General features: G+C 44.2%; 1 protein-coding gene across 16 annotated transcripts in view; it reads left to right on the plus strand.

Annotated features, from left to right (window-relative positions):
* Positions 1–13,890, plus strand: part of invs (inversin) — a 400,143-nt gene that overhangs the window by 347,442 nt on the left and 38,811 nt on the right. For 14 of the 16 annotated variants that reach the window (XM_078538692.1, XM_078538689.1, XM_078538701.1 and 11 more), the window contains 2 exons: positions 2,546–2,781; positions 3,081–3,161. In XM_078538692.1, the coding sequence (XP_078394818.1) occupies positions 2,546–2,781; positions 3,081–3,161 (317 nt within the window). The remainder of the gene's footprint in view (positions 1–2,545; positions 2,782–3,080; positions 3,162–13,890) is intronic. The other 2 variants (XM_078538705.1, XM_078538704.1) reach the window with 1 other exon arrangement.

A 13,890-nucleotide genomic window follows, 5' to 3' on the forward strand; every position in this document is an offset into this window, starting at 1 on the left:
TTTCTCCAATAGTTTCCCTACCACTGACGTGAGACTCACTGGCCTGTAGTTCCCGGGCTTATCTATACAACCCTTCTTAAATAGCGGAACCACATTAGCTGTTCTCCAGTCCTCTGGCACCTGCCCCGTGGCCAGAGAGGAATTAAAAATTTGGGTCAGAGCCCCTGCGATCTCTTCCCTTGCCTCCCTCAGCAGTCTGGGACACAAATCATCTGGACCTGGAGATTTGTCCACTTTTAAGCCTGCCAACACCTCCAATACCTTGTCACTCCCTATATCAATTTGCTTAAGAACCTCGCAGTCTCTCTCCCCGAGTTCGATACCTTCATCCTCATTCTCTTGGGTGGAGACTGATGTGAAGTATTCATTCAACACTCTAGCGATGTCCTCTGGTTCCACCCATAGATTGGTCCCTTATGGGCCCTACTCTTTCCCTGGTTATCCTCTTCCCATTGATATATTTATAGAATATCTTGGGATTTTCCCTACTTTTACCAGCCAGAGCTTTCTCATATCCCCTCTTTGCTCTCTTAATTGCTTTCTTAAGCTCCACCCTGCACTGTCTGTACTCCACTAATGCCTCTGCTGATTTGCTTCCCTTGTACCTGCTAAAAGCCTCTCTTTTCCTTCTTATCGTAACCTGAATATCTCTGGTCATCCATGTTTCTCTGGGCTTGTTACTCCTTCCTATCATCCTAGAGGGAACATGTTGAGCCTGTACCCTCCCCATTTCCTTTTTGAACACCCCCCACTGCTCCTCTGTAAATTTCCCCACACGTAACTGTTCCCAGTCTACCTTGGCCAGATTATTTTACTAAAATCCACTCTCCCCCAGTCCAAAACATTTTTTTGCAACTTGTTGATTTCTTTGTCCATAACAAACTTAAACTGTACCATGTTGTGGTCGCTATCACTAAAATGCTCGCCCACCACCACCTCAGCCAACTGTCCGGCTTCATTCCCCAGAATTAGGTCCAGCACTGCGCCGTCCCTTGTTGGACCCTCTACATATTGACCTAAAAAGTTCTCCTGTACCCATTTCAAGAAATCCACTCCATCCAAGTCCTTAACACCATGTCCAACCCAATTAATGTTGGGAAAGTTGAAATCACCTAATATAATTACCCTATTGTTATTGTTTTTACACACCTCCACAAATTGTGCACATATTTGCTCCTCACTTTCCCGCTGACTATCTGAGGATCTATAATAAACACCTAACAATGTGGCTGTCCCTTTTTTATTCCTAAACTCTACCCACAAAGCTTCATTCGATGCCCCCTCCCAGATATCATCTCTCCTTACTGCAGTAACTGACTCCTTAACTAATAATGCAACGCCTCCTCCTCTTTTACCCCCTCCCCTGTCTTGCCTGAAGATTCTATATCCCGGAATGTTGAACTGCCAATCCTGCCCTTCCCTCAACCACGTCTCAGTGATGGCTACTATATCACAATTCCACGTGTCAATCCTCACCCTTAATTCATCCGTTTTAGCTGTAATACTCCTGGCATTAAAGTAGAGGCCATCCATTCTTGCCTTACTCCCTTGAAGCTTAATGCAGCTGTACTCCCTCTGACTTGATTGTTTTACTGTATTATGATGTGTCCCTATTTTGCTAACATTCTGTGTCCCCTCCCCCTGCCGAATTAGTTTAAACTCCTCCCAACAGCACTAGCAAACCCGCCCGCAAGGATGTTAGTCCCGCCCTGGTTCAGATGTAGACTGTCCCGCTTGTACAGGTCTCACCTTCCCCAGAAACGGTCCCAGTGATCCAGCAATCTAAAACCCTCCCTCCTGCACCAACTCTTAAGCCACGTATTCATCTGCGCTATTCTCCTATTTCTGAGCTCACTAGCACGTGGCACTGGGAGTAATCCAGACTTATAAAAGACTAATAAAGCTGATGTCTAGCTCAAAGCATCTGAGCCGTGACGAAAGATTAACAACCTTGAGATTGTTTAGAGAACAGGAGATTCAAAGTATATTATTCAAGATCTTTAAGTGGATACATAAATTGAACTCAATAATATGCTTGAGATACAGTAAGCTTTAACATTTAGATGAGGAAAGGTGCATGGACAGTTTATATTTAGTTACTTTATGCAGAGGGTGGTGAACATATGGAGTGAACTGCCATGGGAGGAAGACAGTATGGAAGGAAATAAAGGAAAATTGGACATTTTTTGGAGGGCATGGGAAAATGGAATGTTCATTTTTGGGACCAGCAGATTTTCAAAAAAATTTGTTTTACAGGATGTGGGTGTCGCTGGCTGGGCCAGCATTTATTGCCCATCCCTAATTGCCCTTGTTCAGAGGGCATTTAAGAGTCAACCACATTGCTGTGGGTCTGGAGTCACATGTAGGCCAGACCAGGCAAGGGGAGCAGATTTCCTTTCCTAAAGGACATTAGTGAACCAGATGGGTTTTTACAAAATCGACAATGGTTTCATGGTCATCGCTAGACTTTTAATAAAAAGAGGCTTTTCTGGTCATGTACTTTCCTATGCTCCTAAAAGTTTTAGTACTGTATTTATATTTGTAGTTACAGGATACGTAAAGGCCTACTGCTGCTCCTTCACTGGAGGCTTCAGAATGGGGACAATGTTGACAAGACATGGAAACAGGAGGTGGCTGCCTTCACCATTCAACTAGCCTGGAGGAAGTATCTCAGTGGCAGTGTCCTGAATGTTATTTCCAGCAAGAGCAGCCAAACATTCAGCAACAGGAACTCCTGTGTCAGGACAGCTAAGCAGCACTCAGTGTTAAAGCAAATTTATGGTAATTTGCTTTCAACAATATTGTCTTAATAAGGTTCACTTATGCATGGAATGGGAAGAAGGATTAAAAAGAACAGATTGAATCTCGTTAAAGTATTATCATCTTTCCAATTGGAGGATGAATAGAGTCCTGAAAATTAAACAACTAATTACTACAAGCAAGCGTATTGATCTTATGCCATGCATAAATTATTATGTACCTGAGTAAAGATGTTAATGATTATAATGTAGTAGTTGTTATTTGTAGAATTTGTGAGGCTTGCACAATTAATTAATTATTTGTTTATGTTTACTTGTCAGGAAAACCTCAGGAAGAAAAAGGGTACAATTCACAACAATCATTGCCTTTTAGGAACGATCATATCTCTGTCCGGAAAACCTGTAAGTACAAAAAGGTGTTTTATGTTACCAGATACAACAATGTTGCTACAGCTTAGTTCAGATATCACCCATGGTTTCTTTTAAGTTTTCAGGAGTGTGCAAAATGTGCATGTATTTTTAAAAATGCGGATATTAAATCTAATTAAAATTTGTGTCAAATGTTCCTGTTTAGTATCAACTTATGTTTTAAGCAGTAGGCATCCCAAGGCATTGCTCATGCTCAATAAAGTGTTTTATAATGGCAGGAGCATTAAAAGAGAGAACTTGCATTCATGTGGAACATCTCATGACTTCAGTGTACCAAAGCACTTCACAAATACAAATGTAGGCAGTATTCTAAGAATGCCCCTATCTTCTTTTGAAGACTGCCATGGGACTTTTAAGGTCCAGCTTAGAGAGCAGTTTAATATCTCGTGTGAAAGATGACAACTCCGAAACCACAGAAGTCCCCAAGTACTGAAATTTGGTCCAGATTATCTGCCTAAATCTCTGGGGAGGATTTTATGGGACCCATGAGATTTAATTAGGCGGGATGCGAAATTTGAACTTCCAGATGACGGGTTGAATTGCAGAGATAAAGTCCACGGTGTGTTTGTGGTGTGTCAAGCCTCACTCTGGTTTGTGCCAGGTTCATCCTTGTAATACGTTTGTATGTCATGAATATTCATTAGTTTAAAATTCCTTCGAATTACATCCTACCTTCAAGATAAAGTCAGCAGCGAACTAGAATCTCATGGCAGATAAAAACAAAAAAAAACAAAAAACTGCGGATGCTGGAAATTCAAAACAAAAACAGAATTACCTGGAAAAACTCAGCAGGTCTGGCAGCATCGGCGGAGAAGAACAAAGTTGACGTTTCGAGTCCTCATGACCCTTCAACAGAACTAAGAAAATTACTTAAATTAAATTAAATTAAAATTACTCCTATCACTGCTTGCTTGTCCCTACAACCATCCCCAACCCCCCCCACTTCTCTCCCCCCACCTTAAACCAGCTTATATTTCACCCCTCTCCTATTTTTACTTAGTTCTGTTGAAGGGTCATGAGGACTCAAAACGTCAACTTTGTTCTTCTCCGCCGATGCTGCCAGACCTGCTGAGTTTTTCCAGGTAATTCTGTTTTTGTTTAGAATCTCATGGCACGCGGTTCACATTTGTTTGAAAGTGGCATGCACCTGTTGGCTTTGTGCAGTTGTGTGTAAAGTCAGTGGTTTTCCTCCTTTAACTTTACAGCACAGGAGGTTGGACTCTTGCATTGAGGCTTGGGATTGGCAAGGGTAAGTCAGTTGGTGGGGGTGGAGTGTGGAGCGGCATGGAGGAGTGAAGTGGGAAGGGCCTGGTGTCCTGGGTGCGGTGAGGGAAGGGATGGTGGGGTCAGTCAGTCAAGGTAAGAAAATGAAGACCTAAAGCATGGTGTCAGTACTGTCCAAATGTGGGTCCAGGGTGTTGGCTGGCAGAGTCCTTACAGGGCTTTGAGTTCACCTACATTTCAATTATCCCTGCTGAGAGTAATCCCGGACAATGTCCTTTATAGTGCATAAAAGGGAGGGCCAGCTGAGCCAACAAATTAGTGGCAAGTACAACACTGGACTAACATGGACATTTAATAAAGAGTGAACAACAAAACACAACATTGCCTCTTCCACAATAAAGGATATATCCCTAACTGCCCTGTAACCATCATTGTGTGCCAACCATGAGGCAGTACATTTATCTCTGTGACTAATCTAGTTTGACCAAATTACAACGTGCACATATGAATAAAATGAAACCAATATAATGTGAAATATTTACAAGTTTATATTCCATTCCTTTTGTAATAACGCCAAAATTGCCTTAATAATCACTTGCTGTACCTGCATACTAACATTGTGATTCATATACCAGGACACCCAAATCCCTCTGTACCACCGAGTTCTGCAATCTTTCTCCATTTAAATAGTATACTGCTTTTCTATTCTTCCTGCCAAAGTGAACAAGTTCACATTTGCCCACATTATACTCCATCTGCCAAATTTTTGCTCGCTCACTTAACCTGTCTGTATCCCTTTCGGACTCTACCTCCTCTTGACAACTTACTTCCCTACCTATCTTGGTGTCATCGGCAAATTTAGCTACCATACAGTCAATCCCTTCATCTAAGTTGTTGATACGGATTGTAAAAAGTTGAGAACCCAGCACTGATCCTTTTAAAGACCACTCATAGCTACAGCGTTGTCAGTGGACAGCGGGTTTCACCATTGAAAAACTTCCCCTGCCACTGAAACACATGTGTTTACCTTGCACGGCACCAGCACTTATAATTTTAATTGTATTCACATGGGAAACGGCAAAAAGAGAGAGATCAGAAATGGCACACACTTCTGGCTACACTGTTGGGAACAGCACGCTGTTGCCAAAAATTATCCCCCCACCCCCCAAACTGGAGAGGGGCTTGAACCTACAACCTTATGACTCAGATGTGAGAGTGCAGCCATTGAACCAAGGCTGACATTGTACCTACTACATAATGCAGCAAGTATAACACCAGAAGTCTGAAAGTCTCTCTCAAGGTTTGCTTATATAGATATAGGATTTATTGCTTTAGCATTTATTCCTTTTGTTACACAGTGACAATCAAAAAAGATAGTCAGAAAATCAAATTTGCAAATAACAGGACACAGGAACACAAGAAATAGGAGCAGGAGTAGACCATATGGGCTGTTAAGCTTGCTCCGGCATTCAATATGATCATGGCTGATCTTGGGCTTCATCTCCATTTTCCTGCCTGTTCCCCATATCCCTTAATTACTGGTTCCTCTTTATCTACCCTACTATTCAAAAAATTCTAATAAATTTGTCAAGCACTATTTCCCTTTCTTATGACTTGCTCCAAACACACAATACAATACAATCAGTGTAGATTCCTGCATTTTCCCAATAACTGATGTTAGGCTTACTCTCTCTCCCTCTTTTCCTGAAAAGTGGTGTAACATTTGACAGCTTCCATTCTAACTGGACTGTTCCCAAATCTAAGGTATTTTAGAAAACCAGAGCCAGCACTTGCACTATCCTTGCAGTTATCTCTTTTAGAACTCCAGGTCATAGGCCATTAAGTCCCGGAGATTTGAAGGATTTTAGTCCCTTAAGTTTCTCCAATAACTTCTTTTCTGCTGATTTTAATTTCCCTAATTTCCTCACTCTTTTTAGCCTTAGTTTACCATCTATTTCTGAAATGAAACTTGTGTCTTCTACTGTGAAGGCAGACACAAAATATTTGTACAATGCCTCTGCCATTTCCTCATTACCAGTGGTAATTTCTCCTGTCCCTGATTTTAACGGACCAAAATTAACTTTAGCTACCCTCTTCCTTTTTATATACATATAAAAGCTCTTAGAATCTGCTTTATATTCTTGGCTGGTTTACTCATATTCTATTTATTCCCTTTATATCAACATTTTGGGTTCTGTCTGCTGGTTTCTAAAACGCTCTCAATCCTCAGACGTACTACTGTTTTTTTGCAACATTGTAAGCATCTTCTTTTAATCTAAAACTATCCCTAACTTCCTGAGTGAGCCAGAGATGGATCTTTCTTGCTGAATTTTTGTTTTTCAAGGGAATGTATTTTTGTTGAACATTTTGAATTGTTCTTGAAATGCTTCTCACTGTTTATTTACCTCTATTCATTTTCTATTTCTTATGTTCTTAGCCTGCTTGCCCAATTAACCTTAGCCAGTTCTCCCCTATATCTATGCATTTGGCTTTGTTTAAGTTTAACATTTTTGTTTGTGATTGGAGTATGTCACCTTCAAATTTAACAGTGATCTCAGTGGCATTATGATCACTATTTCCCAATGGATCTTTGACGACATTACTAATTAACCCTGCTTCATTACCCAATACTAAATTTAAAATAGCTTTATCCCTAGTCTGTTCCACAATGTATTGGTCCAAGAAACTGTCACAAAAACATTCCACAAACTCATCTTCTAAGTCACTCTTGCCAATTTGATTGTCCCTGTCTATATAAATATCCAAGTCCCCACAATTATTATACTTCTTTTGTTACAAGCTTCAATATTTTCTTGTTTAATGCTCTGCCCAACAGTGTAACTACTGTTAGGGGGCCTATAAACTATTCCCACCAGGAGAAGGCAAAGGGCTGTCAGAGCATAAACATCTTTAAAGTTATATTTTCATAGAACAACTATAGGTTCAGAGGATATTTAGCATAATGTTATTTGGGATGAGGGACTTCATTGCAGAGTCTAGAGAAATTGGGGTTTTAGAGCAAAGAAAGTTAAGGAAAGAGTTCATAGAGGTAATCAAAATTATGTAGACAAGGAGAAACCATTTCCACTGACAACAGGGTCAGTAATCATAGGACATAAAATTAAATAATTGGCAAAAAACCTAGGGAGATGAGGAGGTGGTCCCCCAACATCCACAGCGGAGGTGGAGGAAGCCTCAGCAGTTGTCCTCTGGAGGGCTGAGACCTGGAGGGCCCCAGCCTGCCTTTGGGGTCCTGCTGTGTGGCAGTTGCATTCTCCTTTGCCTGTGGAGCTGGAGCTGCTGGGGTCATGGGAAGAGGGGATTCAGGCAGCCAGGACACCCATGATAGCCATTTCAGAGGCTTGGCTGCAGGATGACATAGATTGGGACCTGATTATTGAAGGGTATGTGACATTTAGTAAGGTCATGAAGCTAGGAAGAGTTCAGGAAACCTGGACGTAGAAGCAGTTTTGGAAGAGATGAGGAATGATAAAGGCAAGAAGTCACTTGTGGGAGTGGTGTACAGGCCGCCTAACAGTAACCACATGGTAGGACGGGGTATCAAAGAAGAAAATGTGGGAACTTGTCAGAAAGGTAGGACAATTATCATGGGGAATTTTAATCTAAATATAGACTGGAAAAATCAGATGGGCAAAAGTAGCCTAGATGAGGAATTCATAGAATGTTTTCAGGATAGTATCTTAGAACAGCACGTTCTGGAGCCAACCAGAGAGTAGCCTATACTAGACCTGGTATCGTGCAATGAGATAGAATTAATTAATGACCTCATAGTGAAGGTGCCCCTTGGTAGCTGTGATTATAATATGATTGAATTTTACATTCAGTTTGAGGGAGAGAAGAGTAAGACTCTAAGACTAAGACTAGCATTTTAAACTTAAATAAGGGCAATTATGAGGGCATGAAAGCAGAGTGAAGAGCAGAGTAAAGTGAACTGGCAAGTTAGGTTAAGGGATAGGTTAATAGAGATGCAGTGGCAAGCATTTAAGGAGATATTTATGAATACACAGAATAGATACATTCCAATGAGAAAGAAAAATTGTACCTTGTTGAATGAAGTGTTACTGGATTTTTAACAAAATACTAACTTCATAATTACTGCCACTAACCCTCACTGGCCCTGGAAAGCTAATTATATATATATATATACAATGTCAAATTTCTCCACTATGATTTTGAAAATTCCTTGTATTTTTAGAATAATCATTTTGTAAAGCTTGTTTCTATTGATATTTTAGTATCTATCTAAATAATCATTTAATGCCATTGTCTGAAAATTTAAATTGGAAGTGAAGGATATCAATTACTTTTAGCTTCCTGGTTTGCTGTATGTGAATATTTCAATATGATTGGCTGCCTTCCTGCTTCCTGACTTTAGTGCTGCTACATGCCAGGATATCCACTTGACATGGTGCCAGATTAAAACTGTGATCAGAAACAGGGAAGACCGCGCCTCAAAGATCGCTAGATCTTTATGGGCAGTTTTCTTTAAGGTCAGTGGTGAGTGCCATTACTTTGCCAATGATTGCAAAAGCCAGCCCTACAAGAATATTATGGGCTTTTTGTCTTTGTGGATTGCTTAGATCAGGTCTTCCTGGTGAAACTTTGGGGTCGCAAGCTCCATGGCAGCAGACTTCTGTTAGGTGCGAGGTCCCTTTGAATCTTGCACATTATTTCTGTTGGTGGGTGTGGACTTTTCTCTGAGGCCTGTGTGTTGCAACAAAAAAAGCCTGTGAACAGGTTTTTGTAATAGTGGCCCAAATCTTCCGATCAGAGTCAGAACCATGGTTATGTATCTCAAGGCATAAACACAAGTTTCCAGGAAGTAGTCTGCAACATTCAACAACAACAACTTACTTTCATATCGTGCATATAATTAGGAAAGTGTCTCAGGGCATCTCTTGAAATGGTATATGTAAACAGCATAAATTCAGTCTACTTCGCAGCAACTCAAATTAGTACCACTGCCACAACTGAAAGGCCACAACTGTATCTAGTTCTCTCCACTGAAATGCAAGGGAGATATTAAAGCATTAAGACAGCAGAGAGAAGAGTCACAAAATTAACCCCAGTGTTATGAGGAAGGACTGGAGAAACATGTGCCTTTCAGCCTTGAAGGATAGTGTCTGAGAAGAGATATAGAGATAGAAATAGTATTAACTGGCAAGGAAAAGATAAATCTGGAAAATTGTTTTGAATTATGAAAGTTCAAACTAGCAAAAGGCAAATTTAGAATTGATGTCAGGAAATTCTTCAGACAAAGAATGATTGGATGTGACAGACTCTGGGTGGAGTAGTGGAGCCAACAATCCTAGAATCACTTGAAACAATTAGATGCTAAAATGGGGAGAATTTGGGATCATTCAGGATGAGGGGTATAGACAGAGTAAATGCGAGTAGGCTCTTTCCACTTAGATTAGGAGAGATAAACACGAGAGGACATGGCTTTAGGGTGAAAAGAGAAAGGTTTAGGGGGAACATTATGGAGAACTTCTTCACTCAGAGAGTAGTGAGAGTGTGGAACGAACTGCCATCTGACGTGGTAAATGCGGGCTCACTCTTAAGTTTTAAGAATAAATTGGATAGATACATGGATGGGAGAGGTCTGGAGGGTTATGGACTGGGTGCAGGTCAATGGGATTCGCGGAATAATATTTTGGCACAGACTAGAAGGGCTGAATGGCCTGTTTTCTGTGCTGTAGTGTTCTATGGTTCTATGGAATGAGCTACAATTGACAAATGGCCCTACTCATCCGTAGACATCTGATCATAAGCCTCTTTCCCCTCCCACTCAACAGCACTCACTCTGGGATCGCACAAAGTCTGAGGCATTAAAATGGGGTCACACCAGGAAAAAGTTTGGGCACTGGCTTAGCTGCAAGATAGAGCCTTTGAGGAACATATACAAAGTTTAAGTCACTGTTCCCATTCATTGTGTATATCTCAAACCATGGACATACAGATTTAGGTGTTCTAATTTATGGCCAGAATATTACATTTGACATGCGGGCTCGGGCCTGACACGCTGGAACGTGAAATGACGCGCGATGACATCGGGCATGCGTCCTGACGTCACCGCGCACCGTTGCGATATTTCGCTAGGCGGGCATGCTGTGAGGACGGAGGCGTGCCCGCCATTAATTAACTGGCCAGTTAAAGCCCTTGAGGCACCAATTGTCCGTGATTTTACGCAGCTGGTGCAATTTTCAGGGCGTTGCACGGGTGCAACGGGCAGGCGGGTAGGCAACATTTTCAAAAACCTCATCCACAGGCGGGATAAGAGGGCTGAGTGGGCTTTCTAATGTTTGTACTTTAGCTTATAAGTTGCTGCTTCTTGCTTGCGTGAACAGGACAATTTCATTTTGCTTCAGAGCTGCTTTGACAGAAATAAGAGTCTTCAGTTCAGGACTCCGGAGGAGTCATACCACTTGGGGCCTTCCAGGTATCAGGCAGCCTTCCCTTACCCTGGGAATGGGGATGGCGGTCTCCGCTGAAGGCATCTCCTCTGAGGAGGAAGAGAGGGCCAGAAGGGGGAGGAGGCCAGGTGTCCCTATTCAGCCTCCAGGGGAGCGACCTGTGGGAGGAGAGGCACAGGCACAAGGGGCGCAGGGCCAACAGGAAGTCCAAGGCGGAAGCGGCCGCAGAAGACGCCACTATCCTGCTGCCAGGGTTTACAGGCGGCGAAGCAGCTACCTCAATATGTCTGAGGTGCAATGCTGAAGGAGGCTCCGCCTCTCAAGGGAGACAGTGGCCTCCATCTGTCAGATGATAGGCCCTGAGATCAGCTCCGACAGTGTGGGTGGACACCCCATGCCAGTGGCGCTGAAGGTCACAGCGGCCCTCAACTTCTATGCCTCCTGTTCTTTCCAGGGGTCGGTGGGTGATCTTTGTGGAGTCTCCCAATCAGCTGTCCATAGTTATGTCAAGCTGGTGACAGATGCTCTGTCCAGGCATGCATTGACTTTCATTCACTACCATACGGGCGAGGCCAGCCAGGCAGAGCAAACCGGAGGCTTTACAGCGATTGCTGGGTTCCCCCGCATCCAGAGTGCAATAGACTGTACACATGTGGCCATCAAGGCGCCAGCAGGTGAGCCCGGTGCCTTCGTCAATAGGAAGGGCTTCCACTCCATGAACATGCAGATAGTGTGTAATCACAGGATGCAGATTCTGCAAGTCTGTGCAAGGTACCCAGGCAGCTCCCACGACGCTTACATCTTGAGACACTCCCAGGTGCCAGGGCTCTTCAGTGCTCCAGCCCAGCTGGATGGATGGCTGCTGGGTGACAAGGGCTATCCCCTCAAAAAGTGGCTCATGACGCCTCTCCACCTTCCAAGAACAGAGGCTGAGCAGCGGTACATTAAGGAGCTATGCCTCCACAAAGGCGGTGGTAGAGAGAGCCATAGGTCTTCTCAAGATGCGCTTCCAATGCCTGAACCATTCAGGGGGCGCACTGCAATACCCCCCAGATCGTGTGTCACTGTTAGTGGCTGCATGCTGTGCTCTCCACAATCTGTCGCTGGAAAGTGGGGACGCAGTGGAGGAAGAAGATGTTGACGCAGCTGCTCTGGGAAGAGACGATGAGTCCAGTAGTAAGTCCGAGGATGAGCACAGTCAGGAGAACGCTGAGGGGATAGACGCTGACCTGGGCAACCACCAGGGAGGCAGGGACACCCAGGACGCTTTGATCCAACGCTCCTTCAGCTAGCCTACTAAATAAGAGTCACCACCACATGCCAGGGCTGCAGGCTCCATATTCAATATCTGACAGGAGCATTTGCTTGGTGAACAACATGCACTATGTGCCATTTCAATAAAGTTCAATGACAAACAAGTCACTCATAACATCATGGGTTACCCTGCACCTGCAGAACTAAAGAAGCACCCAGAGGCTTGTTGAACAGAAACATATTTAATGCTGTGGTGCCAGGCATACATAATACAAATTAAATTGAAAGGTGTTATCCATCACACCTAATAATAATTAACGTAAAAGTGGGGGGGGGAAAATATCACCAGTGATAAGCCTGTGTTGTGCTTAAGGTGCTTTAAGCTTTTGCTGGCGGGTGCTATGTCTAGGTGCTCCCCTGTCGCTGGCACCAGCATTGGAGACTGGAATTGCTGTCCTGTTGGCCTTGATGACATTGGTGGGTGTCCTCTGGCCCGTGGAGCTAGTGCTGGCCCCGCCTGGGAGAGCCGTGCCGCAGCTGGTATTTCCCCAGTCGCCACAGCCTCATCGGATGCCACGATCACTGGCAGAGGGCTGGAGGAGCTGCTGCCGTCATCTAGAGCGCCCTGAGAGGAGCTCGCAGAGACAACAAGCAGCTCGTAGGCCAATGTCAGGTACCTTTGGACCACTCTGCTCACCATTGATGGATGGGCACCTAGCTGGGATACTGGGTGCCCAGTCCATCTCCCACACTGACAGTGACCACCTGAGGTCATTGTCGGTGTGAGGGCTTGCAGGTCCGAGTGCATCCCCAGGAACCCCTGATTTAGCTCCTGGAGGAGCCTCTCCATGAGAGTTGCAACTCACTCCGTTGGTGAGGCAGTGCACTCGACCATGAGGGTCATTGCATTGCCCATGCTCCACATGAACTCTTCCACAATGGAGACCATGGCACGCATTCCCTCATATATCTCCGCCAGATCCTCCCGCACACCCTGCTGGACTTCCAGCACCTGCTGCCTCAGGGACGACTCCAGAGGCACATCATCAGCCACCGACTGAGCATGTTCCTGGTCCCCAGCAGTCCTCCAACTGCCAGCGCCCCAGGCACTCTCTGCCTCCGCCTGCACCTCAAGTGAGTATGAAGTGCCCTCACCGCTGTGCACCGAGATACTATCCGCCGATCTAATGCCCACCAAGGTGCTGGTACCTGCGCTGGTGCCTGCCTGGCTGAAAGGATGTGATGCTGATGCGTTTCTATTGTCTGTGTCCTCTGGGGTGAGCGGCGGGCCTTCAGGCTCCTGACCCCAACGGGCTTCTGGTGAGGCTGAAAGGAAGAACAAGGACATGTCATTAGTTGAAGTTGTTACACTGTCACTGTGCATGCCTGGCACCCAGATCAGGGTATCCTCGTCTTTCCATTGTCAATGTAGATTCCTTGCTCGAGGCTCACATCAATATAGAGACAACAGTGGAATCGTTGCAAAAACAAAAATACCTGGAAAAACTCAGCAGGTCTGGCAGCATCTGCGGAGAGGAACACAGTTAACGTTTCGAGTCCGAAGAAGGGTAATTCAGACTCGAAATGTTAACTGTGTTCCTCTCCGCAGATGCTGCCAGACCTGCTGAGTTTTTCCAGGTATTTTTGTTTTTATTTTGGATTTCCAGCATCCGCAGTTTTTTGCTTTTATCATAGTGGAATCGTTGCTCTTACAGACATTCTGACCTCAGTGCACTGCACTCTTACCTCCCTGTGGCACCCCAACCTCACCGCGGCCAGTTGACCTAGGC

Source organism: Cetorhinus maximus, chromosome 3 (genome assembly GCF_964194155.1).
Source record: "Cetorhinus maximus chromosome 3, sCetMax3.hap1.1, whole genome shotgun sequence".
Lineage (NCBI taxonomy): Eukaryota > Metazoa > Chordata > Chondrichthyes > Lamniformes > Cetorhinidae > Cetorhinus > Cetorhinus maximus.